Genomic DNA, 25,991 nt, shown 5'->3' on the forward strand with positions numbered 1-25,991 from the left:
TTTGAAAAGAAGAGACGTTGAGTATGAGAGCAGAGAGTGGAGCTGGAGCAGATTTGGTGCAACGTCACCAGATGTTAAAAGCCCTTGACCTCACTTACTCACCCTCACAGTGGCAGCTCCAGTGGCTCCCTCCCGCCACACATTACTGTTGTTAACAGTGTTATCACAGGGCTGCCCTGGGCAAGATAAAGACTGTGGCTGCTGATGGGCCTTAAGTGAATGAGGGACTGGCTGCAGACACATAGACAGAGGGGAGTGTCAGTCAGACTGCCTCTGGTTAATGACAGTGGAGAGATAGAAGCTGAAACAACATTTTGTGGGGAACTATGTGTGTTTAACAGCAGGCTGGGAAAAGGGAGAACGGGAGAAATAGGACAGTGCCACTGATGTTGTTTGGGTTTTAGGAGCCAGACAGGAATCTTGCTTTCTCTCTCCCTATCAGGGCAGAGGGAGGCAGCTTGGCCGCTTGCTAGTGACCATTACACAGCATGATAGCACTGCAGCTTTGAGGTTTTCCATAGGGACAAGCAGGGGGCCTCATAAAGCATAAAGAAAAAGATGGAAGATGTAGTGAGCTGATCCTGGCGGATAACTGAAGCCAAAACCACTAGCCCATGATGCCAATGGATTCTTGCAAACATCTCGTCTCACCGAATATCATCTCCCTTTAACTCTTCTCTCCCATTGTCTGGATATAGTATATCTTGTTTCACAGCATAGATGCAAGAGTGATAGGCGTGCTCTCTTTATAAGACTTTTTAAGGACTTTTTGAGGCTGTTAAGCTGTCAGAAAGGTTTATCTTTTCTGAATCATTCAATAACTTCCATGTGCTTTTCATTTCTCATCTCCTCCCTCCTTCCTCCACAGTATACAGAACATCGGGCCAAGGCTAACATGTATCTATAATGTGTTCGTCTCAGGCAGCCCCCTGAAGAGAGGAGCACTGCTCTGGCTCCTTGGCACAGTGGACAATGTGGGTGTTGTACGTAGGAGCTGGCTGGCTGTTCACTCACAGACGAGTCGATCTAGGGCCACTGCTGAACTGCTGCCTGTCCTGCTGCTCTAGTGCCTCAACAAGACCACTCTTTACTAATAAAAAAAAAAGAAGAAAATCTTCCCTTATTCCTTTTGCATATTTTTCAATGTTGAGATAAATATGAAAACATTTTTTATCCACATACTGAACATGTTCTGTTCCAGTAAGTGCAACTCTCTTTTATGGGCCTGTGTGTCTCTATAGTGTGTGTGCTTACATGAGAGTACTCCTTTTCACAATGCTGACATCCAGCAGATTGAGACATCAGGCGCCTGCTCGCTGTGGTAAATTAGCCATTCTTCTCAGGGGCTAATTGGAAATCTAAATGTTTTGCAGGGGGAGAGAGGAGCTGTGAAGGAATGCGCTCTGACTGTGAGCGGAAAATCTGATTACAGATTTGTTTCAATATTTATTTTCAATGATATTTGGTGTGAATTTACTCTGATCATTGCTTTATGGAAATAAATTGCAAAGAACAAAACATATTTAGCGAATAGTGCATACTGGTATGCAGTGAACAATGTTTATCAAAAACCCTTTGTTGAGACATATTCTCATCCTGAAGCCCTCGCCACTTTTAATATGCAAACACTCAAAGCTATGAATTAGAGGCAAATACCTTTCCATGCATAATGACCCAAGGAAAAAAAAAAACATTAATTACAGTGCCTCCATCTACATAATTCAGAATAAAATATGAAACAACAAATGCCAGTAACACTAATTGACTAATTCATCACAGGGCCTTGTTGGTAAATGTTCTTCCCTGCTTGAGTAGTTTCAGCAAAACTAAAACATTTGCATAAAGTTACGGTTTGAGGCCCGCCAGTAGAAAGTGGGACAAAGTATGGTTTAACAGTCGAGCATTTCTTGATGTAATAATTAGGAATATCACTTTCTTAACCCTTTAGTAATGAGTTGAAAATTGGATTTCTTCATGAAGAAAATGACATAAAATATGATGCTGGTCACATGTATACTGTAACTCAGTCTGTTTTGTGCTAAAATTGTGAAGATTAAAACTTTAATATTTGATGTCATGATTTACAACTAACAAAAACACCACGTCTTTTGGATAAAAAATGTCCTGGCAAGCATCATCTTCAAGTGTATTGACAAGTCAAAGTGGTGTGACTTTGTTCTTTATAAGCAGACGGTCCTGTGAATGTGGCCGGAGGCTGGCCCGTGCACAGTTTTGGGCGGTACTCCCCGTTGTTGGGGGTGAGTCTGAGGTGCTGGGAAAAAGGGCCGTGCATTCACAGTAAATGAAGCCTTGTGAGTAACCGTGGAGAGTGCTCCTTAACTGATGAGTCCAGAGACAACTTCCCAAATCTTCTCTGCCACATGGAGACACCCACAATGCTAAAGACCTACTGCCATCTTTAGAGCGATCCACAGAAAGCCACTGAATAGCTTAGTTTTAGCCTCAGCCGGGAAAACAAATCTAAACACCATGAATTGAGTTTTGTCTCATTCTTCTTAATTGGCAGCAGCAGGTTTTTGCCTCTTTTTCTTCACCGTTCAATATGAATTAATGCAAAAAGCTTCTGATCCCGGCTTTTCAGCCTATGACTGTTTATTTATCTATTTCAACTACACCCAAGGGAACAAAAGGCATGCAGAATGGCCACTGACAGCCATGTCGAATATGTCTTTCTGCCAAATCTGGCTGTTTTCTCTCACTGCTGTCACTTGATGTCTTTATGCAAGGCTGAAAGTTCACCACGCTGAAAAGGGTGGGGGCAAGCTGAGCGAGTGACCCCCACAGGAGGGGAGTATTAAAAGTAAAATAAAGAGCGAGACCAAGGGATGGATGAACCAGAAGGCGCAAGAAAAGTAGAAGGGGGAGAGGGGGCACCCCTGCCGGGTCCCAGGCATCTCGGTTGGCAGTCCCCATCTTGGCTTCAGACGGCTTTTGTCAAAGAGGGGAAAAGAGGGTCTCTTCTTCACTTGGACATGGGACAATAGACGTTTTGTCAGTCCGGGAGGGGGTGTCAGTGGGGGAGTATGAAGAGATGCTGAAAGAGGAATAAAGCCAAGGACCCATCTTCACAAGGGGTGGGGTGGCGGCGGTGGGTAGCCCTTTGGGACTGGGCAGATGTTGAAACAAGGATGATTTATTAGCCTTAGTGTCCTTGGTGGCACTTGGCCACCATCCCAGATTTAGGAGTGAGAGTGGGTGACTGGGAGTAAGACACAGGGGGGACAGAAGGAGGAGGAGGACGGCAGCTATGTCTCAGAGACATCTTAATACCTTCTATGGGCATGGGGCACTTCTTGCTCCCCGACCGTCATGCTATTTTTGCCCGATTCTCTCGTAGAAAAATAACTTGGTTGGGAGTCATCTGCATCACTGAGCTGGACCTTGTCACCCAGCATTACCCTCTCCCTCGATAACAACCTCCCCCCAATGGACCCAAACACACAGACCGTGTGTGCTGCCCTTGCTGCACCACCACCACCATCACCACCATCACCACCATCCCTCCCCTGATTATATAAAACAACAAATTACCAAATTAACATTCCCGACAGCCCTTACTCTCCCCTCACAGTTCTGGGCAGAGACACTTTCAAACTTGCCAGAAAACAAGCCTAAAAGAAAGCTTTCTATGGATGCATGTGGCTGTGTTTGTGTGTATTATGCATGTTTTGCATGCGTGTGTGGTCATAGAGATCTCCACTTGTTACTATAAAAAGAAAAAATGTAAGAAAAGCGTAAATCATTGAGTTGCTGTGTGACTGAAGCAGCCGCAGATCCCCGTAGGTTAAGGTCTGCACTGTGCTGTAATTGGGAGGTGTCACATGTTTAAAGTCACAGCGTGTCATCCTGTCATGCCACCCATGAAGACCCATGAGCCTAGATGTGTGAGAGTGGTCAGAAGCTACTGAACCTTAAGTGAGAAGAAATAAGACGCATTCCTCGGTCTAAATTTTCCTTAACAGTTTTACATTTTCTATGGGTTTCTCTTTCCATCCCCATATTTCGCTTTTCTTTAATCCAAATTCACACAATCACCCAAACTTATTCCCAAACTTGACCTCCCAATTTCTCTCTTTTCCTTGCTTTTCCTGTCTCCCCCAGCAACACTTAATCTTGCCACTTTTTTGTCCACCCTATTTCCCAGCCCTTCTGCTGACAAACTGTAGGAGGGTTACTTAAAGTAGAGAAGGAAAGTTTGGACAGCTTTCATCAAGGGTACCCAGGGGGAAGATTGATTGGCAAAGTAATTTACTGCCCAGTGTCCGTTCTGCGCTCCTCGTTCTATACCTCTCTCCCTGCCCTTCTCCTAATCCGTCCATCCATCCATCCATCCAGTCATTAGAGTGAAACTCTTTACAAATCCATACCTGCTGCCTGGAGGTAAAGGTCTCAGTGGGAGTGACAGTGTGTGCTTGTGTGTGTGTGTGTGTGTGTGTGTGTGTGTGTGTGTGTGTGTGTGTCTGTGTGTGTGTGTGTGTGTGTGTGTGTGTGTGTGTGTGTGTGTGTGTGTGTGTGTGTGTGTGTGTGTGTGTGTGTGTGTGTGTGTCTATGAAAAGGTTATGCATGTAAGGTTAAGGTGGTGGGGGTCTATATAACCACCAGCCCATTATGAGAAAGACTGATTGTCTTTGGGTTGATGAGGAGATTAATGGTTAGACGACTGTAACAGTGTGTGAATGTTGCTTGTGCGTGGATGTGTGTATGTGCACATACGGAGACAATAGGCATGTGACTTCGGAGGTCTGGAGGGGGGGGGCAAGAGCTTTTGACATGAATGAGAGGGAGGGTCATCTATCATCTAAAGAGAAGGGTTGAGAAGGGCTTGGAGGAAAAGGCAGGAGAAGGGAGAGAAGAGGTTGCCGGGTCAAGTCTCCATCACTCTCTCTGTCTTCTGTTCCCTCACTGTCAACCTCACGGCGACTTACCACTCAGCAGACCCCACTTCAGCCTCTCTACCACTGTTCTCCCTCAAAAACTGTTTCCCCCCCCTTCCACAGGGCCCCCGGAAACTTTTGTTCCGTTCATTAGTACAACAAATACATACAGATGCTCGGGGAAGGAGGACGCAGAGAGAGAACGGATTTTCTAAGCACATGCCCCCCCACCTAAATAACTGCTGATTTGGAGACAATCTGTGTCTTTGTAAACAAATGGCATGCTGAGGAGCTCATGCGAGAAGTGGTCTCATTATTCAATGTAAACGTGGACAGTTAAGTGTTTAAACAGGGTATTAATGATAGCATGGTCTGTGATTTGTTTGACTTATTATTAGTTTAATAGTGGAAAAAAGAACAAATGCAGCACGTGACAATGAAACGGACATCCATGAGTGATGGTTAACTGAGTAATGGCTGCGGGACCTCTAAGAATGCTAAAGGTGCTGATTTTAGGTGTATGTGTGTATGCTGGTGTCATACATGTGTAAATATAATGTCTTACAATGTGTCCTTATGGCTAATGTCGGCATCACCTCAACATAATCAGGTTTGATTTCATCTATGCAAAGCCGTGCAATACTTTTTTCCGGCTACAGTATTTCAGGTTAATGACTTTTGCCTGAGCGGTGTCCATCACAATTTTCACAAAACAAAAAAGGGCCATGAAAAATCTATTTGCTTGGTTGCATGATGAAATTATTTCTTTCCCATGGAGAAACGTCTTGATAGGAAGTGAGACGGCCGACTTATACCAGAGGTTAATGACGAACATGGGACAATGACTGTGTGTGTGGGGAGTAGTGATGGATGGAGAGAAGCAGGGAAGATGGGTCTGGGGGCACAAAGACTGGCATACATGTCCCTCCGCCCCCCATGACTGCTCCATCCAAACTTTTTTTTACTACTCAATGGCCCATTTTCTCCTGTGTGTCCCATGAATTATGTAAACGACTATGGAATCCCTTTCTTCAGAGGAGGGCAAGAAAAGGGAGGAAGAAAAGATAGAAGTGAGCAAAATGCCTCCTCCTCTCTTTTTTTTCTCTTCCTCACGCTGCCTCTGAACAATCTTTCATGTTGGCAGTGTGGGCCTGGGTCTGGGATCTGCGGCCATGTGAAAGGACGGTGGTGGCCGTTGAGTTGGTGGAGGGGGAGGGTCGGGGCACAATGACACATACGAGGAACCGAGGAGGCAGGCAGGGAAAGAATGCCGGCCTTGTTGTTGGACGGCTTGACATTGATTAATGAGAGAGAGAAAGACGGAGAGAGAGAAAATAAGAAGAGAGGGGTGGCATTGGTATAGTAGGCCAGACAGGGGGGGAGCTGGACTCTTGTAGGGGTGAGAGACTCCGGAAGAGCCTCGGGCTGCACTGCTGATCAGAAAGAGGGTGGCTGCAGTGTAACACCGCCCTTCAAAAAACGTGTGTGTGTGTGCGTGTCTGGTGATACCCGGACTTTTTAGCCTGAGGGAATGTCTGTCTTTTCTCATACACAAAACGTATGTGGGCACACACAATTCAACGTGGGTCACATCAATCCTCATCCATCAAAGGGCTCCTAAAAGGCTGCCGTCATCATTATCATCATCATCATTAGAGATGCTTTGTTGTCACTTTGTCACACGCATTTGAGAACCTCAGCTGCTCCTTGGAAAGGGAAAACAGCAGAAGTGTGAACTCTGCAGTGTTTGAACTCATGACATACATAAAACACCTGCTATGGTTAGTAAAAATCGGAAAATGTTAATTGAAACTCTCTTTTAAAAAGAATATCAGTTTAAAGGGCATGAGAAGAGGCCCCGGCATCGTAAACAAGTTCTTAGCTTGATTGGTGAGAAAAAAGGGGATAATCGTGTTGTGAGAAGTTTCAACGGACATCTTTTTCCCTCAGGCAAAGGTTAAAGGAAATGAATTCAAGCTGACCACAGGAGGGAACTAACAACTTTTCAAGCCTACAGTGAATGTTTGATACTAACAACGAAATGGGTTAGAAAGTATGCACGTTTTTTACAATGATGGCTATCTTATTTTATCTTTCCTATCTTGTTAAACTTTGTTAAATCCCCTGCAATTCAATGTCTATGCTGACTGAGCAATGTTGACCTTTTCTACACGAGGAGCTACTCCACGCTGCCTCCATCTCCAGCCAAGAGGGATTTCAAAGCCTCTCCTGGATGTCCCAGAACCCTTTGTCTCCACTCTCATCTATAGGTAAGCACAGTGTGCGCCCCCCTCCCCAACACCAGCCTCTTCAAAACTCTGCACAATAGCCAGATTTCCTCCCAATTTGCTAGTAGAGAATAGGAGGCTCAGGAACTCCTTTCAGTAGCTTTGAATGGTGGGCCTAATTCAGACTCAATCTTTGGGTTTGCCAGGCCTCAACCCAACCTTAGCTGGCCTTACTTTGGGGCTCCTGACTTCGGCTAATGCTAGGGCAATCCCACTGTTGAAGGACTTACCCTTGCACACATTTGCGCCTCTTTTGCAAAACACGCCGGCTTGCATTTATACTTTTGTGTGAACCAACTGATTTTTAAAATCGTACTTGATAACGATAAGCCAACAGAGCACATAAGCTCTTTCTCAGTGATGTTATGTTTCACATGCGTACACTAATTTCCATCTGGGAGCTCCCATTACAAACCACAGGCCTCTACAGTTTGCCAGCCCTGACTGGGGAGTGTAACTGGCAATTTTTTCCATCAAAGCCTCACTTCCCTAACCTCAAAGTGACCAGTGCTCTTCGGACATATACAGTATGTTGTGAGTGTTTGTGTGTTTTTTATAGACTTTGAATCTACTCCACTGACCATTTGTTCTACTTGACCTCTCAGCACTCCCTTATGCTCCAATTATGCAAGCGCACACGTCCACTTTGCATATTTGCACTTAGTTTTCTCCTGACACTCTCGAGGTCAGTTCTAATCAACCACCCCTTGGTTGTACACACACTGCACAAACACATACACACTATGTTGTAACCGGAGTTCCTTAAAGGCGCCCACCTTCCAGGTCCAAGGACTGCTATTAAAGCAATCAGGATCTTTCTAAGCTAGGTCAAGAGCAAGGTACTCACATGGGGATTCTGATTTGAATTATGCAAAGGAAGGAAAAGGAAAAAAAGCAGGAAAATAAAAGGGGAGAGACAGAGAGAATGATGGAAGACAAAACAACATATGTAGTCACAAAAAGGTGAAACCTTGCAACCAAAAGAAACAGAAGAAGTGAAAGTGTTGGAGGTGAGCAGGTGATTTCTGAAGAGCCTATAAGGGGGCCTGAAACAGTGAGGAATTTAAAAGATTAGTCCTAAGTCCAAAACCCTGACCTTCAGACCTGATGAAGCATTAGAAAACACGGTGAGGACTGAAATGGTGGGACCACACGCAGTTTTTTGGTGCTTGTGTGTATGTACGCACGTGTGTGTGTGTGTGTGTGTGTGTGTGTGTGTGTGTGTGTGTGTGTGTGTGTGTGTGTGTGTGTGTGTGTGTGTGTTTGTGTGTGTGTGTGTGTGTGTGTGTGTGTGTGTGTGTGTGTGTGTGTGTGTGTGTGTGTGTGTGTGTACTTATGTGTGTGAATATGTGTCCGTAAGATCAGCTTTCCCTGTGGTCCATTCAGTGTCTAGTGGCTCAGGATACTCAGACAAGAGGAATGAGAGGAAGGAGAATTATCTTGAAATACAACTGGATCCTATTTGTGTGTGTGTGTGTGTGTGTGTGTGTGTGTGTGTGTGTGTGTGTGTGTGTGTGTGTGTGTGTGTGTGCGTGCATGCGTGCGTGCGTGCGTGTGTGTGTGCAAAATAAACAGTGAGAGAACGAGTTAGTAAGTGAATAGAGACAGTAAACATGGTAACTGTAGAGCTGATATAGTGGAGAGGAGGGAAATGAGACAGACAGAACAAGTGTGCCTAATTTGTGACCACCTGACATTTTATACGTGTGTACTTGTACATGTACTGGATTATGTATGTTCAACTGAAATTGATTTAAGTGTTAATGGTTACCAAATAGTATTTGATTTTGCCTGTTTTCTGAGATCTAAAAGGGTTTTGCCTCTACCGTAATGTCATGCACATGAAAGAAATTTTCTTTGCTCACAGCATTCAAAAATTAAATTTAAAAAGGCAGAGTCCCAATAATACTGTATGAAGAAAATGTATGTTTACTGTTTAATTTCTGCTTCACTCTGCCCTTTGAAGAGAGGAAAAGTCCTATTCTTTAACTAACAAAGGTGCCCTTATAAACTATAGCATCAACAAATGATACCTCAGTGGAATGCAGCATAAAAACAAAAAGAGAATTAAATACAATTTAAAATGTATTTGAACTGAAACACCTCTGCTAAAAGAAAAGGACTAAAATAATTCACTGAAAAATACAAGCCGATAATTGCCCTGTTGTCCACCTATGTCATTGTACACGTGCCCCTTTGTGTGTATAGCCGAGCTTCCTCTGGACAAGCCTACCCTGCGGTGAACATAATCATGGCCCTGTCGTCCCCAGGTTAAAGGCTCACTGCTGGGTCTTCTGGCACTAATGCAGTGCCAAACTATAGGGGTCACATTAGCCCTAGCTACTTCAGCATGCATTACAGTAGAAAGAACTCCACTCCCCATTAAAAGCCACCAGCAGGCTGTGAAGCGGGCCTACCTGTGATGGTCTAAATGAGTCACTTAATGATAGCCGTGCTGCGGGGAAGGAGTGCTCAGACAAAGAAATACTGATTGGACACTGATTTATTGCGAGGGTCAAAAGAATAAGAGTCAGTATATCATATCAGTTCTGTCACTCATGTCACTTCAGGGACAGCAGGGGTCCATGCTCTGAGTGGTTATTATTAGAGACTACATACTTTACATACTTTTTGTTACTTTTGGGCACATTAATACACGGTGATGCCTGCTGTGAAACAGGAGGTGCTTTTACATTTGGATTATGACTTCCAGAACCTGTCTTTGTGGATAAGACTAACGGGTGATGCCCTTACACCATTATGTTTCAGGTTTATTATATTACTACACGTCTTTGCTTGTGTAATTATGCATAACGATGAATCTGTGTGTGTGTTTGTGTGTGTGTGTGTGTGTGTGTGTGTGTGTGTGTGTGTGTGTGTGTGTGTGTGTGTGTGTGTGTGTGTGTGTGTGTGTGTGTGTGTGTGTGTGTGTGTGTGTGTGTGTGTGTGTGTGTGTGTGTGTGTTTGTGGCCAATATTAAAGATGTATACTTAGTTTATACTGTTTCTATCTTTCACATGTTATATACTAATATGTTTCATATTCATTCTCTATATTGCTTCTACAAGTGAAAAACACAAGCCACTTAAGGGTCTTTGTGCGATTACTGGAGTTCTGTTCATCTTCCTATAAGTTAATCTATTTATGCAGTAGACCAGGAAGAAGGCCCGCAACATCCTGGAGGACTGAAATCAACTCCTGTGTTCCCGTGGGTCCATAAGCAAGGTCAAGTGAACAGCAAATAGGTACAGAGCCTCTTGGAGTCTGGGGCCATATGGCGGGTAAGCGGCATGATTAATGAGAAATCTGGGCTGATATTAGGGTTAATTGACTCTGTTAGTCACCCTTTAGATACAGCGTTTCTTGTCCTTCGCATTACCAGTGTTGACAGCAGAAGTTAGTCTACAAGACTTAAAAGACTTGAGGGTGGTTGTGTTATGCTTTAATGGGTTTTAAACCAGTTGCTATATTCAAGCAAATATCCTTATGTATAAAATATGATTGAACTCGCATAAACTTACTGAATGTGAAATACCCGATTACGGTGTTTCTTTATCTGAAATTAACCTGGCAATTCCATCAAAGCCTGAAAATGTTATGCTTTTTTTATATAGAGTATGGTTCATCGTCAGCGTAGCTTTTAGAGTGAAACCGGGTCTAAACATCCACAATAACGTTCTCATTGGATGTTTGTATCCTCGCTGCGGGATGTGGGAAGAGAGGGCGAGTGTGTCCCCGCAGCGGAGATGAGAAGAGGGTAAGTGAGCCATGTGGAGGAAGCCAGAGGGTGAGTGGTGATCTGTAAGACAATACCCTGCTACCTTCGCTGACCCCCCTGTTGGGCCACTCTGTTACCTGGACAAGATGGGAGGTATTAAGTGGCCCGCTGTCCCGCTAGGTTGAGTTGCTGATCCGCTAGCCAGAGAGGAAAGCCAACCCCTACTCCCATCTTCACTTCAGTGGGAGCGTTTGTTTTGATTTTTGTCCTCTCTTTCTCACAGACAAACCTGAGAGGCCCAATTTATCTGGGATGGAGTGAGGGGAAATAGGGCGCCTTGCCACTTGAACACTAGAACTTTAAGCCGGCAACGGTTGGCCGAATCTCTCTGCCAATGTCTTCCTTGAGTGTAATGCAATGCTGACAGACACAGAACAACAGAGGGCTTTGATAATACGTTAAAGACAGATAATTAAATGAGACATCATGATATAATCAAATCATGGTAAAGAAATTGGAATTGATGACAAAATATTGTGGTTCTTTGATGGATTTAGCATCCAAAGAATGACCGAAGGGGAATCAAAGGCCATCACTCCCACCATGATTTGTTTTCTTCAAATCTAGAGGACATCTCTAGGTTTCCTGTCAGGAGTCAACGATGTGTGCTGGTGCCCACCCGCATCTTTAGGCTGGGCAACACAGGGACTGCGGAGAGAACAGGAGGAACAATTTGCTCATTCTCAACCAAAACATGGGGGCTTTGGCCCAAGGGAAAAAAAAGACACCCAATATCCAAAATCCCTCTCTCAGGGCCATCATGTGAAGAATTCCCCCTCTTCTCTTCCTCCTGTGCCCTCCCTCCCTCCCTCCCTCCCTCCCTCCTTTCCTCTTCTCTTCTCTTCTTTTCTTTTTTAATCAAGCCGTCTGGGGTTGTCAGGTCTTTTGAGACGAGGACTCCCAGCCATGTGAAAAGTTAATCCCTTGTGGGCCTTCTTCTCTGTGGCGCTCATCTCCCTGGGAACACTGGTGGTGGCTTGCAGGCAGGTGGTGTTGGGCAGGGGGAGGTGGGAAGGAGGAGGCATGGATGAAGGGTGAGATGAACACAGGGCCACCCTGACCAACAGACAGAGTGGTGCAGATTCTCTCAAATCTTCAGTCACTGACTCTCAAGACAGCACCTGGACTTATTGCTTGGTATGTCCCGGTCCCTCCCAACATCATCCCCGCCCACACACACACACACCGCCACCCTGACTCTACACTAACATCACTTCTTTCCTCCCCTCCTCTCCACCATGCTGCATCCCTCCACCCACAATGTTTCAATCCCCAACTCCAAGACCTTTTGATGAGGTTCCCTGCCTGACAGACATACGGAATGGAGAGTGGAGAGGATTTGCAGCGTGGAGAGCTGGTTGAGTGGCTTCTGAAGGATGACAGTGGTTCACAATGGAGAGGGCACTCCTGTTGCATTGTGCACCAAACCTCCCGGCACAGCCTCAACCCCCGCCCCGTCCATCCCCCAGCCACTTGGCTTCAACCGTTCCCCTCTAGCCGTTTCACTGTGTCAAAGCAACAATCCCGACAGACTCCTCTTGGGCCTTCTGCCAAGGAATGAAGGACATGATAGAGAACAATGGAGGTAAGATGAGGGGTTCAACAGTGCTTTTTTTCAGAATCCTCTCAATGAGCCGTTTCAGAGACATCAACAGCAAGTATGAAAAACTCAGACACAAACTCTCTTTTACACCAAATAAATCATATTTCTGGTTAAATGTCCAAGGCGGGAAGGTCAGACAATGTGGCTCACAAAAGCCTTCTCTAGCGGTCTGAAGGAGACAGAAAAAGCACACTTGAATGGTTTGCTTGCAGTGCACTTTTTGCTCCTTGGCCTCCCTCTCAGAGCGAAGTGCCATTGGAAATATAGACAGGCTCAGTCAGCCATCATAATCCCTCTCCCCTGTCCATCTCACGCTCACTCAATCCACCCTGACCCCACACACTCTCACTCTTTCACACAGACACACACAGACACACACACACACACAGACACAGACACACACACACACACACACACACACACACACACACACACACACACACACACACACACACACACACACACACACACACACACACCTCCTCCCTCCTACTTGATGTGCCCCAAGCACCCCTCCCACCCTAAGAAAAGAGCTTGAGGCAGAGAGAATATCTGTGGGTGGGGTGTAGAGAGTGAGATTTGGGAGTTTGTAAAGGTCAGTGCGGACTTTGTTCAATCTGAGGGTTTATCTCAGCAACAGCAGGGCAGGACAATGGTGCCGCTCGCCGCGCAACAGAAACCCAAGCTGTGGCAGCTAAATTACTTCACTGATAAGGCCGAATTAGAAGCACTAGGTCCCCGGAGGCCGGGAAAAGAGGAGGAGGGAGGGAAAAGAAAAGAAGGAGAGCAGAAATAGAGAGGAAGGGCACATAAGATTGAATGAGGGGGTTGAAAAATCAATGAATCACAAAGGAAAAGATGTGAGCCTGTGATCTGGGTATAATTAAAGCACATGGCAAGTATTTTGTCAGTAAACTGTCAGTTAACAGATACTTGAAAGAACATTGGCATGCGAAAGGAAAGTCTGGTATTTGTAGACATTGTAACGTGTTTGTATACAAGTGTACAGCCAAACACAAGGGATGCTCAGAAGGCTCTGTGGTGATCCATCACGTCAATGCCAGAGAGGGTAATGTGCTCTCCGTATGTGTGTGTGTGTGTGTGTGTGTGTGTGTGTGTGTGTGTGTGTGTGTGTGTGTGTGTGTGTGTGTGTGTGTGTGTGTGTGTGTGTGTCTGTGTATGTGTGTGTGTGTGTGTGTGTGTGTGTACATAAACAGTAAAGAGATGAAAATGGAAAATAGGATTTGGAATGCAGTGTAAAGACAAATTTAAGTGATGATGATGCCTGTCAAGCATCCCCCACTCTGGAGAGGAAGAAGAGTACTTTTTGTATTGCTTGAAAAGTTGTGTAGGGGCCAAGCTTCAAGTGTGTGTGAACGTCTTTGTGTGTCTTATACTGTGCACCTGCATGTTTTTCTTCGCTGCCTCTCCTACCTCTCTGGATAAACAACACCAGCCATATGAAATTTGAAACAGGTACTTTGAAACTTGTTCAGAAAGTGGCATTGTGAGTTTGTGGCCAGCAGAGGGGAGCAGGCTTTGTTACCAGAAACACAGCAGCTCAGTTAAATGACAGCAGATAGAGTGACATGTGACCAGATTCATTACTAACTAGCAGGTCCAGCATTTTATCTTTACTATTAAATAATAAGGAATGGCCAAGGATATGTAGATGTAGGACATGAAGATAATAACAACATAATAATGATATTATGCTGTCAAATAACCATCATGTCAGGAGAGAACAAGTTAAACCTATAATACCTTCAGGTAAACGTGGGACCATAGGCACCTACACTCATACTCACACACATGTCAATGCTTTTGTTCTGTTGTTTGGCATCACTTCAGTATGACAAGACTCAGGCCTAAGAGTCTAGTATTTTTCATGTTTTTATCGACCCTTCCTGGTACAAGGTGGCATGCTGGGTACCACTGCGTACCGGCTGAACCGACATCAGCTCACTTTCTCTACGAAAAGAATGGCACAGAATGACGCAATAATGATGAGAGGCTTGTGGTGCACAGCCCGGACCATTAAGCCGATTTGCACAACTCAAGTTAATTAGTGACTTTGCTTTCTTTCTGAACACCAGATTAATAGTAAGGTTATTGTTCCCTATGGTGAGAATGGAGTGAGAATAAGAGTTGATTTGTATTTGTTTGCTTGTTTATTAGTTCACTAGATTTATGAGTGACGTTCACGACACTGAAAATTGTGTTTTCACAAAACGTGGACTTAATTTGACTTATTTTCTTTCTCAGGTAGAGAAAGATATAGTAAAAACATACTTCGTACAGCTGTCAGTCTTGTAGTAGTTGACTGCATATCAACAAATGACGAAGCAATAGTATGATTAATCTTTTTTCACACCTACATAAACCAACGTCTTGGTGACAGCTGTAGCTGCAAAGTAAAACAAGCTGTGTGAAATGTCATCACATACTTAATATGTCATGTAAGCGATGAATGCATAGTTATTTAATATAGTGTATGAAGTATCTATTTACTTCTCAAGACTTTGATTGTGAATGTCCTAGTCATTCTTGAACATAATAAATAAATATCCTAGGCCAACCATCTCAGATATGATGACAGATGATATCAAAATCAACTACATACCACTGTACTTATGTTTTACAGCAGCGATTACACATCACAGTGACTAGTGTTTGGACTATTGCAAACAGCATGGAATGAGGCAATGCTATCTCGTGAATACAATGTCTGGGTAACATCTGTGTAAACTGTGTGTTTCTGGGTATTAGTCATCTTGACACAAGCACTCGTACTATATTAAGATATTACACCAAACTCTTAGTATAAACTGGGGAAATTTGACAGACTCAGGATTATGTTGAGGGTAACCAAGATGATTAACTCAAAAAAATGTGGACACACACACACATACACACACACACACACACACAAACACACACACACACACACACACACACACACACACACACACACACACACACACACACACACACACACACACACACACACACACACACACACACACACACACACACACACACACACACACAGAACTACAAATCTTTTCTCTGTCAAAACCTGCATGTTGTCTCAGGCAGACGAGACTCCGGGTTTTGCTCCAAATGACAGTGCTGGAGAAAATGAGCAAAAGTCAACCGAGCGATTCCGGAGACTTTCCAAAGTAAAGACAACCCGCTGTGTTCGACACTTCGACAATTCAACACTGTTTTAAGATTTAATGTCGTCATCGTGCTTAGCTTCTCACTCTACCCTGTTATTCCAAATGACTGAGTGGAGGAAAGAAAAACAGGGGAGAATGTATTTTCCCGCCTGCCTGTGTCTCTTTAGGTTTTTCTGGCCATGGGTATGAGTTAATGTGCAGGTTATATGCCTGTGCGTGTACTGAACTTTACAGTATACACTAGAATGTGCAGAATATTAATATTGTGTTTATGTATATAATTAGGAAAACTGAGAATTTTAAGGTTACTTGAACCTTTGCTTATATTAAGACATTCAAAGCCCCCTCTTTCCTTGTAGAGACAATGCTTTGCTTAAGAGGGCTTCATACCCTTTGTTTACCTCTGACAAAAACACACTGTGATGAAACGTTAGTCCTTATACAGTACATAATAATAGTACTAATTGTAAGGCACAGTTGTCAACCAGTTACCTCCTTGGCTCACTGCTCATGGATTGAGGTCTGCAGTACAGCTCATGAACTGTAAGGAGAAGAATATGCACAGCCAAGGCTTTTAGGCCATGTTGTGTATCTGATTATGGAAAATGGCAATCACAACAGCCACGGGAACCTGATTAATAGGTCACCACCTCCTGCTTGAGTCACAGAAATGTTAAGCAGCACAAGGGATTGAGATTTAAAGCGAGGTCGAAAGGAGAAGTGAGTGAAAAGCGTCAGTAACCTGTGACTAACAAAGATCTGGTGTTGGATGGCCATCATCTATACGCTGAAAGTCGCAACAAATATAACATTTGACATTTTTAATATATCATACAGAATACGACAGAGCTAAAATAAGATGAGCCATGTTTCATGACTTATTCATAAATATCAGCCAAGCAGCAAGAGCTGGGAATGCGGAAAAGGGTATGTCTACATAATAACATAAATCTAATCAACAATGCAAACAGCATTTGACAAATGTCATCATCTTACACTGTAGCAAAGAGCAGTGTCATTGTCTGCTCCTGCCCCGAGGCGCTAACTGATGGGACTATTCATCTGGGCAACGATGAACGATGGGGTTTCACAAGATACACAGTGAAAGAGAGGAGGAGAGAGGGTTGGAGAGAGGGTTGGAGAGGGGGTTGGAGAGTGGTTTGCACAGGCGTTACCTGCGCTTCACCACAGAGGACTGATGGCCAAAGTGAGGGTTTTTAAATTAATGTTTAAAGCAAGTCTGCTAAGAGAAACCTCCTGCAATAAAGGATAGCATTGTGGCAGAGATGCGTGAGGACACTGTGGGGGGGTTATTCATGCAAACAAGAGGCTCCATTGAAAGTGCTTGGTTGGAGTGGCTGAGGTCTGAAACCAATGACCAAGTAATAACAGCCCAAATCCCAGGGACAATATTTGTCAAGTTCCACTCTTATCAAAGATGGATGACTTTGCACGATGTACTTCCTTGGGAGCCTGCGCACCTTTCATCCCAGCCCTGCAGATTAATTTATTAACTAATTAACAGATGTTGGTAACGAGTTATGAACAAATGATAAGGTATCAGGCTTCTAATCAAACCTGACATTTAATTTGCTGCCCTGCTTCCTCGTTATCAATTACCATGTTCATTGAAGATAATTGACAACGGTTTGCGCTGGGACACAGGAGGCTTGTCTTTAACAGCTTCTTAGAAAAGCCCAGCGCTGCTGTCGTGTTTCTAGGGGCAACAACGACCATATGTTTAATATTAGATGGAATCTGTTCCACTGGAGTGCTCCGAAAGCTGGGAAAATTGGATTAAATTGGCTAATGGCATGTTTAAAACCTACATAAAATGAACGTGAATGGAAGATATTACAGCACCCAGGCCCAAGACATGTGGTGTTACGCTCTCTATCCTGTGTTTTTGCTCCGTGTGTAAACTTGAGGTTTCTGTCAAAGTCAAATAATGATGACAGAAAACCGCACACTGTTGGTCAATGCTGTTATTAGAAACCACAGGTTTGATATCCCTTTCATTACAATGTGGGACTATAAACATATGTGCCAAAGTATCAACATACCTTAACACATAATTTTATATAACCAATTCTTAAAAAAAACAAAACAGTTAGCTGTAATAAAATAGAATATAAATCAGAATTTTCAGAATTAAAGTTGATTGTTTTTATCACAACACTTGTGAAATCTTGTGTTTTGCGCCTGAATGCACACAGACAGTCAAACGCAAAATTAAATAGCAGATCTTTATGTGCAAAACCTTAAGGACCCGAATCACAAAAAATAACAACGTTCTTGTACTTATCCCTTGCAGTTCATCATTATGTAGACAGCTCGTGTGTTTTGTGCCCAGACTTTCAGAAATGTGGTTTTGTCCTATCTTTCTGTGTTTTGCTCAATAAGAAATGATTCTGTTGTATACTCTAAGGAGGGCAGCATCATTTTCACTGTTAAATATCTCAAAATTGAATCATTAAATATAACAGTTCATAGGCTAAGAGGAAAAGTATGTTTTTTTTTGGTGCACATTCTAGTTGAACTGACCCTTTAATATCCAATTATCCTCTTCTTTTCAATGTAACTAGATCTGAGTAGGTAAAACTGAGAAGGCCTGCTGTTTTTCCTGTTAAGTGGTTTTAAGAAGTACTCTGAGCACAAGGCCATGCTCATCAGAGCATGGTCCTGATTTGATTACTAAAAGACATGATAATGACCCCATTTAAGTAAAGAGCTTCACTCATACTTTACAATATTCTACACGGCAGGGGTCCAAGTTAACTCGGAGTAATGTCAGGATAGACTGTCTCAAAATAGATGATGAGCAAATGAATTCATCAAGGAATAATGCTTCCTGTGTTTTGGTTAGTTAAAGCTTACTTGCTCTGACCTTAACCAACACTCATATTTAAATGAAAAAACATGACTGTCACCGTGAGAACACTGGAAAGCACATTAGTCAAATTGAGCAGGATACAACTTTCTCTCTTTATCTCACTGCCTTTCTCAGTCTCATACTATCCATTCACTTGGTGTGACTACTGTCTACAGGCAGTCCCAGGGAGTTTCTGCCCTATCAGATCAGTACCAGTCACATTAAGGGCCAAACATCAAGATAAAAAACACCTTTCTGTAGAAGTCAAACAGATCAGACAAGTTCCAAGCTGCACCTTGAATGCCCTATAGGGATATCTTGCATCATAACAACTTGGCCATCCGCCCTCTTCAGGGAGAACACAAAAGGCAAGCAAACACTTTAGGAGGCAAGAGGTGGGTCAGGACAGATAAGTGTCAGGGTGTGCCAGGACTTCTTCTAAAGTTTGGAAACCAGGACATAAGCAAAGTTCAGCGATTGGGTTGAGAACAAAAGAAGCACAGTAAAGTAAAGCGAGCTGCGAAGCTGGAGATTTAGCGCCTGACAGAGGGGGATGGAGATTCATGATGCCATGGCCGGATGGGTATCTGTCACGTAGAACCTTGGCGGCATGAGAGTGCCCGCCAGACGTCTTAGCCTATCACTAAGTCAATAACTGGGCAAACAGAAGAGCTAGCATACTTTTTCGACTCTTTCCATAAATCACTGGGTGAATGATACTGATATGGAAAATCACCCCACAAAAAGTAAATAGAAAAAGAATGACGGACAGAGAAAATGAAGTCTGCCTGGCAACAAAGTCATCCCAAGGTCCGCCGCTGCAAAGAGACAAATATGGCTGCAGGGCTGACATGGACTATGATTCATTGTTTTTGTGTGTGAAAGCATTTATGTTGACCTCATCCAACTAAGTCAATGCACATCCACAAAATCAAAATGCACAATGTGTCCTTTTTCATATCCTCCTTATCATGCCTCAGAGTATACCATACCCTGAAGGTATAGTGCTGTGTGACATTTATATTTCATAAATTGAACACCATGATTGGTAATTACAAGTTTAACCACCGGTAACTCGTCCGATTGGACAAGTAAATTACTTTGTCCCTTTAAAGTTGGTGAGGTTGTGCTGCAGCTCTTGAAGTGCGTCAACCTTAATATCTGAAAATTTATGAGATAGCAATCAAACAAGGAAAAACAAAAGATAGTGAGAGAAGCTTATGTGTGCTGCTTGAGTTTCAAAAGCTATGATTCAGAGGTGTGAGGACACACCCAGTGGTCACAGGGTAAGGACAAGTGAGAGTAAACACCATTAATATCTTTTAGAGACGGCTCGCACAAACTGCTTGTTTGCTTGACGAACGTACTGAATACGGATCTAACTGACTTGATTTTATCTCGTTATTCCTAAGAACATTGAGATCAAAGCCGTTACTGTGGGAAACATTTCAGGCTGTGCATAGATACAAGCTGTAAATCTGTCCTTATTACCATGAGCTGTTTCCCAAAAACACTTCCGCAGATGTGTTGCCCTCTCTCCTGCCATCTGAACACCCGAGGGAGTTAGATCAGTGAGTCCATTCAATGCCAGTCAGTGCACAAGACCTCCAGCCATTGTATGGTGACATGTCTCTATCAATAGGGAAGTCAGGCCAATCTACCGGCCAGATAATAGCAGCAGTCAGTCTGACAGCAGATCCCCACACATGACTCTCTGAGGGCTTTGCCTCACTCCGCTTGCTCAGGCCTTCCTATCCTGAGGGGTTGGCAGCCCCGCACACACACAACCAGAGAGAGACACACACACACATGCGGGAGACCTGGGGCCCCGGTGTTCTATCATGTTGTGCTAAAGGGAGAGCATAATGGTTTTTAAATGGATGACTCGGTGCTGGCACAGAGAGGGAGTCTGAGACAGAAGAGAATGGCCATGGCCCGCAGCAAAGCAGCTCTTAGATTGAGCTGTCCGTCTCACTGAAATGAGTCTGAGTTAACACCTCTTCCAGTCCCAAGCGCCCCGGGACAGACAATAGTAGGCTTCCTCTCTGCCTTCCTCTTTCTTCTTTCCCTTACCGCTACTCTTTCACTCTCTCTTTCTATCGCTCTCTCCGTTTCTCCCCGCCAATCTACAATTCCACTCAGTGATCCAGAAAGCACTACAACGTCCGCCATGTGATTGTTGGAGCTCCTTTGGCTTCGTTGGTAGACCGCGGTGCTCGCAAAGCCGACATGATGAGTTATTGCAGTAGTAAAACATCCACAAAAATGCAGTCATTGTAATTAAACTTGTTTTGGAGTAGAGTATAATACTGCAGATGGCAGATATCACTGTTGATCAGAAACAACTCTATAACTGCAAAGAAGGATTATAGGGCAAAATTACATTATCGTCCTCAAATTTTAAGATGATTCGATCAAATCAAAATGACGTGGTCTGGTCATCAAGATTAAATCAAGGCTGTTTATGATTGAGTACCATTTTAGAATGAAAAGGTTTTCACCTTACATTGGCAATACACTATAAATCAAATTATAATAAAGAGGAAGCACAGTTACACTAATCACTCTAATGATTAAATTCAGCACTTAATCCAATTTGTCTTGTGAGAAGCCTCGGCATGATATGATCACATTCACACCACAGAGATTTCACATGACTTCACTTATTATCTTTCATAACACATCCCCTGTTTTGGCAGGGGACTGGTGTAAAACACACATTCACAGAATTTCCATGAAGACCCTAAGAATCCTCCAGCGTTTCTAACATAACACTGTGTGAAATGTGTGTTTTGCACCCTCTTTTCCTACTCTATCCATCCCCATTAATACTTGTTTCTCTCTGGTTTCTTTCAACATCTTTCTTCACTCAGACATACTTCTGTCGCTCCCTCGCCTGTCTATTTGTCTAAGACCAGAGGCAGTAGATGAGTTGAGGGGTAGAAGGTGAAAGGGGGTGTACGGGACTCCTAGGGGAGTCTGTTGATGACTATCAACAGGCTGACTGTTATGACTATCTCTGATAAGAGTCTGGGAGAGGAGAGACCCAGAAGCCTTCCAGCCCCAAACCAGACAGGATATCTTAAAAAAATAATACAGCCTAACCCAGAGAGAGTCCTCCAAAGAACATTCAGGAGTAGTAGGAAAAAAGACCGATCAATGTCCCCATTTTAACATGTTCAGAGGACAAAGACAAGGGAATTTACCTTTGAAGGAAATAAGAATGACCTAAGGCTAACAGCAACAGCAAGATCTATCAAAATCAAATCTGCTTCCAAAAGGTTTCAAAAATTTGACCAAAATACCAGAAATGTAGTAGAATGTGGACTGTGTTCACGAACATACTGTAGTCTAATTTATCAGCTTGTTTATTGCATTTCAAACTTGATCTTAAAGCGGCCAAAAAACAACTTAAAAGTACAACAATATGCTGAGTCCCTCCCTTTTCAGGGTGGTGTGTATGAGCCAGTATTTTCTGTGTGAATGTATCTCTTTAGAGCTGAAGGTGGCCTTTTTTCCTTCAAGCCAGAGAGCTAGAGCTTAGCTGATGAATATGCAATAGTCGGGGTGTCTGGGGAGAAAAGAGGAAGGAGGAGGAAAACTGAGAGAAAACATGAAGGCTACAGGGAGAGTGTAGCTTTTGGAGAGGTGCCCTTTGCACCCCGAATGGCTAGCCATAATATGAACTTAAAAAAGGAAAATGTGCAGCTTGGCACATGGCCATATAGCGTGTGCCTGTGTGCTCTAATCGCGTGCATGCTCCTACAACTGTTGGAAGAAAACAGGGTGAAAAGAATAAATGAAGGCTTGGTGTAAAACACCACTAGCTCTTCACACTGAACCTATTAGGTGTTTTTCTAAAATCTGAGGGATTAATAGTTTTACTTTATGAGCTCTTCCAAGGATATAATAACTAGAATATATACTACAATAATTATAACATGTATACTTTCTCCACAACAATGTGAACACTTTTGCCAGATGCACTGTAAATATCAACTGTAAATAAACATTTAATTCCAAACTTATACAATATTTTTTAACTCAATTCTGCCTGTTTAACTTATTGACAAACACAAGGGCGTTCTACTCAACTAGTCTGTCTGAATGTTTATTTCATTGATCGGCATCAGACTTCTTTGAGCGAGTGAGAATGTTTTTACCATGAAATGTGCTCTAGCTCTACAAGTAAATTAAATTATCTGATGCCTTCATGGTGTCTAACATAATAACATTACAATCTTTGCTAAGAATGTCTCAATTTCTTTTTTGTCTTCCAAATTCATAGTTTCCAGAAAAACACATCTTAAAATCATTGCATTGCCTGTTGGTCCCGTCTCAAATTATATAAACTTGTATACATCAGGTACATCAGCTGCTGGTGTCTAATTCAAGCTCATCATGACCTTTCCAACATGGCCTTGTCAACATCTCTCTTCCTTGTTATAAACAAATGTAATATCAGAGGATGTAAATGACCGGCCCCCAAAAAAGTAAATAGTCAAGGAGTCAGTGAAATGAAAAGCAGGCCAGTATATTTCATCTCTGATTAGGCACATGAGAAAGAAGAAAAAGGGGGAGACCGAGAGTGAGAGAGACTGGGATCAGGAGTTTTTTCTCGTAATGAGCTTACTGAAGCAACTTCAATATCCTCTAATGTCATGTTGAAATGAAAATTAATAGTTCAATATGCCGCCACCGCATCAGGCCATGCTTCTTCCATTTCTATATCGGGTGGCGTGACCAAATGAGTGTGCTCACTCGGACCGACGCCCAGAAAAGCTGATACCTCCGCTAATCAGCCAGATTTTTCCGTCTGACATTGCTGTGCTGCTGGAATTCAGTGTGTTGTGTATGTTTGTATATCTGTGTGTGTTTGTGTGTGTGTGTGTGTGTGTGTGTGTGTGTGTGTGTGTGTGTGTGTGTGTGTGTGTGTGTGTGTGTGTGTGTGTGTGTGTGTGTGTGTGTGTGTGTGTGTGTGTGTGTGTGTGTGTGTGTATGTGTGTGTGTGTGTGTGTGCAGGATCAAAAGATGAAGTCCAATCACAAAGGCTATGCAAATGGAATGGGCATCTTTGCCGATAATGAGATGGGCTGTGGACAAAGACTGATGGCTGGAAATATGAATGAAGCCCGGCTCAGTCTTTCACTTACCATCTTCAGAGCTCATCTCATACTTTACTGGGTGTCACAAGCCATTAAAGTGATCAAAGCGTTATATAGTAAAACAAATAACTTAAATGATGGAACAAGCTCTCCATTGATAACAGGGCAACAGGAAGTATACTTCCAACTGCACCTTGGCCAACACAATCAATAACAAATACATTTAAAAAAGTCTAATGTATGTATGTAGCACTTAAAAATGTTTGGGTTTTTTGGGGGGATGTATGCGGCGAATTCTGGCTGTTGTGCATTTTTATAGTTAGGCTTGATTGGGCTTATTGTAGGTAGCTTTGGATAAAAGTGTCAGATAAATGTAACATAATTGAATGTAACCCAAAACAGTGTAAAGAAGCCTGGCTGGTTCCTACCTCCCATCCGAAGGAGCCATCTTTGCCCGTGCCGTCATGATGCAGCGTGCTGTGGAGACCAAACCTCTCGCCGGCACAAATGCATGTCTTGGCCCAAACACCAAGGCCGGCACCAGGCACAGAGGACTCCCTCAGCTCCAGGTCGCCAGGAATGGGAATGTCATCAGGAATGTAGACAGGTGCCTCATAAGGCGAGCCCTCCTTGGGTGTGGTGAAGTCCTGGTCATTGCTGCTGCTGTTGCTGTTGTTGTGAATGAGGTGGTGGTGGTGGGTGGCGTAGATTTGGGGGTGCAGCAGGTGGTGGTGGTTGTTGTTTGGATGGGAAGGAGTTGGTGAGGGCAGGGGGGACATGTTGATGACGCCGTCTTCTGCGTCGTCTTCTGGGCTATCAGCACCGCCTGTGGCTGCTAAACCCGGGAGGTCAGCCTCTGTGTCGTACATACTGTCCACCGGCTCACTGTCATCTGTGAGACAAAACACACATACAGAGACAAGGGTTATTAGGCAGGCAGAGGATTAAATAACGTATCTCTTATGTTTGACCCGGAGGAACGTATAATAATAAACTTAATAATCAAAGTCCAAGACATGTCTCCATTCGAAGCAGACGCTGCGCATCTACTGACTTCTTGACCCTTAATTATTTTAAAAAGCACTTCACTTCCATCATAAAACCTCTTTGAAAACCACAATGTGTGCAAAGAGAGAAAAAAAGTATACCTAGCCATCTTATTGACTTCATCTACAAGATTTCACTGATTTTCCAGAGGCTGTGTGCGAAGAGTCAGACAGACGCTCAGAAGGTAGAATACGGTTAGTTGTTCATGGGAAAGTTCTCAGCTCAATCGCAGTTACTTTTATTGCCAGTACCTGTTAGCCTCATCGCCTACCATTATTGTCATTTCCAGAGATTGACAATATGAACACATTTCCCAGTTTGGGATTAATAAAGTATTTCTGATTCTGATTCTGATTCTGATGATTGTGCATGCACTCAAGGAACCCACCATTTCAATTTTGAGTGAAAATGATGTTGATGTGGCACAACTCAAGTGTGTATGTGTATACGTGTGTGGATATGCTTAATATTTGGATGTAAGTTTTACATTTCTCTAAATGTGTGAACAATTTTTTTGGAGAGTCAATATTTGACAATGTGCAAGCTTATCAGTTAGCTGCTTCCCTGTGTGGGGTTTGAAGGGATTTTCCAGATTTTACTCAGCATGATCCCTTGTTTGTGTTTCTACTGATACCGAATAATATTTTTACAATACCTACATTTCAGGATTTTTGTATTCAAATTATTTGTTTGATTTTACTTGAGAAGTCAAACCAGCATGAAGTTGAAACAAGAACATGTAAAGAAAATTGAACCTTTTTAATAAATGTTGCCTCCGAATACCACAAAACTTTAGTCAGCTTTTACTTTGTGTGTGTGTGTGTGTGTGTGTGTGTGTGTGTGTGTGTGTGTGTGTGTGTGTGTGTGTGTGTGTGTGTGTGTGTGTGTGTGTGTGTGTGTGTGTGTGCGTGTGTGCGTGTGCGTGTGCATGTGTGCACGCGCGTGCGTGCGTGTGTGTCTCAGCTCATCTATGTGATGTCTCCTTTTCCTCTCTGAACAGATCCTGGTGTCTTTAGTCAAAGCACCACTGCAGTTTTACTATCTAAACACAGGGACTGGCAATCAGAGGGCTAACTAGGCCCAAAATTACAGCAGGAGTGGTTTCAATCAAGCTTTCTCTCTCTGCTAGCCTCCATCTAGCTGCTGCCAAGCCTGCCACCGCTTCCCACAATTTAGCTGGAGCTGCAACAAGACATTTAGAAAATGTGCTTGTTAGTGTTG

At 43.4% G+C, this 25,991-nt stretch overlaps 1 protein-coding gene across 3 annotated transcripts in view; it reads right to left on the bottom strand.

Annotated features, from left to right (window-relative positions):
* The window catches only part of prdm16 (PR domain containing 16), a 169,028-nt gene that overhangs the window by 88,303 nt on the left and 54,734 nt on the right, over positions 1-25,991 (bottom strand). For all 3 annotated transcript variants that reach the window (XM_063886978.1, XM_063886969.1, XM_063886986.1), the window contains exon 2: positions 24,152-24,615. In XM_063886978.1, the coding sequence (XP_063743048.1) occupies positions 24,152-24,615 (464 nt within the window). The remainder of the gene's footprint in view (positions 1-24,151; positions 24,616-25,991) is intronic.

The sequence above is a fragment of the Eleginops maclovinus genome, chromosome 1, assembly GCF_036324505.1.
Source record: "Eleginops maclovinus isolate JMC-PN-2008 ecotype Puerto Natales chromosome 1, JC_Emac_rtc_rv5, whole genome shotgun sequence".
Classification (NCBI taxonomy): Eukaryota; Metazoa; Chordata; class Actinopteri; order Perciformes; family Eleginopidae; genus Eleginops; species Eleginops maclovinus.